The sequence below is a fragment of the Aplysia californica genome, unplaced genomic scaffold (genome assembly GCF_000002075.1).
Source record: "Aplysia californica isolate F4 #8 unplaced genomic scaffold, AplCal3.0 scaffold00092, whole genome shotgun sequence".
Classification (NCBI taxonomy): domain Eukaryota; kingdom Metazoa; phylum Mollusca; class Gastropoda; order Aplysiida; family Aplysiidae; genus Aplysia; species Aplysia californica.
Window position 1 is genome coordinate 764,896 of NW_004797362.1, and position 2,571 is coordinate 767,466.

General features: G+C 42.9%; 1 protein-coding gene across 1 annotated transcript in view; it reads right to left on the reverse strand.

Annotated features, from left to right (window-relative positions):
* Positions 1 to 2,571, reverse strand: part of LOC101847325 — a gene marked incomplete in the record, with an annotated part of 98,606 nt that overhangs the window by 45,478 nt on the left and 50,557 nt on the right. The window contains 3 exon segments of the mRNA XM_035968864.1: positions 663 to 682; positions 765 to 879; positions 2,126 to 2,355. Coding sequence (XP_035824757.1) covers positions 663 to 682; positions 765 to 879; positions 2,126 to 2,355 — 365 coding nt within the window.

Genomic DNA, 2,571 nt, shown 5'->3' on the forward strand with positions numbered 1-2,571 from the left:
GAAGTTGATTGAAGTGGTTGGTTAAAGGTTATTTTTAAAAAAAAGTTTTAGTAAGAGTTTTACTACACTTGGAACACAAATAGGTCATATAGGTGCTTACGATTAGAGTTGTTACGACCACAGAGTACCTTACAAATCAAATAAGGGGGAGAGATAAGGACGACAGATGTTTGATTGGAAAGAAGGTACAAACCACACCAGAACAACTGCCAACTACCCATTTCGATTTGAGTAATGAGAGACATGATGATTAATCCAATAGCGGTCTTTTGGACCTGGAAAAGAGCGCGGCAGATAGACAAACAGAAACAAAAGAGGGGGAAAAGAAGAAAGATCTACCAGTTGCGCCCTCCAACCACCCATGATGAAAGAGCGAGTGAGTGAGTAAGTAAGTTGGAGGACGGAGAGAAAGAGGGAATGAGTGAGTATTTATCAATGTATCTCTCTCCTTTCGAACTTTTCAGTTTACTTTTCTTTTCTCCACTTTCAGTTTTCTCCCTTTCTCCCTTCTCCCCTTTTCTCTTCCAACGCGAAAAATGTACCCCGTTGGCTCATACAGAAGAAGTTTAAATGGTAGTGAGGTCATATTCACATCTTCGTTAGAATTTCAGTTCCTGCTTCGTATATCATGTGCTGTATTGAAATAAGCATTTAATTCATACCATAGAGTAGCTTATCACGTCTAACAAAGTAGAAAACACCCTAAAATTATTCACACCAAAGCATATCCCAAGGCATCGAACAAAATGAGAAAACGGTCTCACCTTTGAGTGCAGGTGTATTTTCCTGTGATGCCGTCATCACACACGCAGTTGTACTGACAGCCGTCCTGCCACTGTTGTCCTTGGGCGTACCTTGTGTTCTTGTACATGCAACCCTCTGGAACGCGTAGAGAAAAAAAGTCTTAACAAGACAGTTCCTCATATTATCTTACTACACACTATTCTCGGCTACTGATAAAACTATTCTTTTTAGTGGATGGTGGTTTTCGTTTTTGTACAAAACTGTTCCAATTGCATTGCATTAGGTTCGGTTCCCAAGCTACTCTTTACTCAGTTTTTGGATTATCTCTAAACATAGATAAGGAAAGAGAGAGAGAGAGAGAGAGAGAGAGAGAGAGAGAGAGAGAGAGAGAGAAAGAGAGAAAGAAAGGAGACATTACCAGTGACGTAGACAGACACACACATTGGAAGCCAACCCACATTGTGACAAAGAAAAATGGAGATGAAATCCTCAAGAGAGGAAGAAGACGGGAAGGCCGCGAGAGGTAGATCGCATACCCACGGGGCGCATCTGACTTAGAGGAGAAAGGAAAACCTAGGACAGAGGTGAGGAGCCTTTCTTCGGCGGAGAGAGAGAGAGAGAGAGAGAGAGAGAGAGAGAGAGAGAGAGAGAGAGAGATTGTTTTTCTCCTTTTTTTGTTTCAGTGCTACCATCATTTTACAACGTGTGTTCTTCAAAATACTGGAAACAACTGAAATACAGATATATGTAGATATTTCATGCTATCTTAGCCATGTAGATATGATTAATAAAGGATATTGCTGATACTCACATGAAAAAAAAATTCCTTTGTGTGAAATAATTATGTAAATGTTCAAAACGGAAACAAAAACTCACGGATTCTGTGAAGTAGCGGTTATAAGGCGTTCAGCTTTTACACACTGAAGACGTTAGTTCGATTCTCGAATGGGGAAGTTTCTTTTCATATCGAGCACCTCCATCTGTGTGCTTGGAAGTTGTGTCCACTATAAGGGGGGGTGGTTAGCCTAACAGGCAGGGCTGGAGAACACCGTCTCTTAAATGATCTAGTTTAATTTTGTCGACAGGGACATCATAAACACCTACAGTCACTCTCGATGATTTGTGACTGTCGTAGGCTTTGAGCGAGATCCATCATCATCATCATCATCATCATCATCATCATCATCATCATCATCATCATCATCATCATCATCATCATCATCATTCCTACACCCGAGCAATCATCAATGGGGGCGTAACACTTTTACAATTAAAAAACAAACGAGCAAGCAAATAAACAAACACAAACAAACAAACAAACACAAACAAACACAAACACACACACAAACAAACAAACAAACAAACAAACAAATAAACTCACGCGGTGGTTTCACCGTAGTCTGTCCTGGTTGCGATGTGGTGGGTGGGGGCACAGGGGCGTTACCGGTCACTGACCCAGTCGGGAGAGTCGGGAATGTCTGGGTGGGTCCAGGGGTCACCGGCTGATTGGGCCCTGGTGTGGGCAGGCACTGCGGGATCTCACAGCACGTGGGGTCGTTGGGGTCAGGTATCAGGGAGCAGCTTTTGGGTAGACCTGTATACTTGGGGCATCTGGGGACGTTCGGTTGAAGGGTCAAGAAAGGTAGATGGAAGGCGAGAGAGATAGAGAAAGAGAGAGAGAGAGAGAGGGAGAGAGAGAGAGAGAGAGAGAGAGAGAGAAAGAAAGAGAGAGAGAAAGAGAGAGAGGAAGAGAGAGAGAGACAGAGACAGAGAGAGACAGGGAGAGAGAGAAAGAGAGAGAGAGAGGGAAAGAGAGAGAGAGAAAGA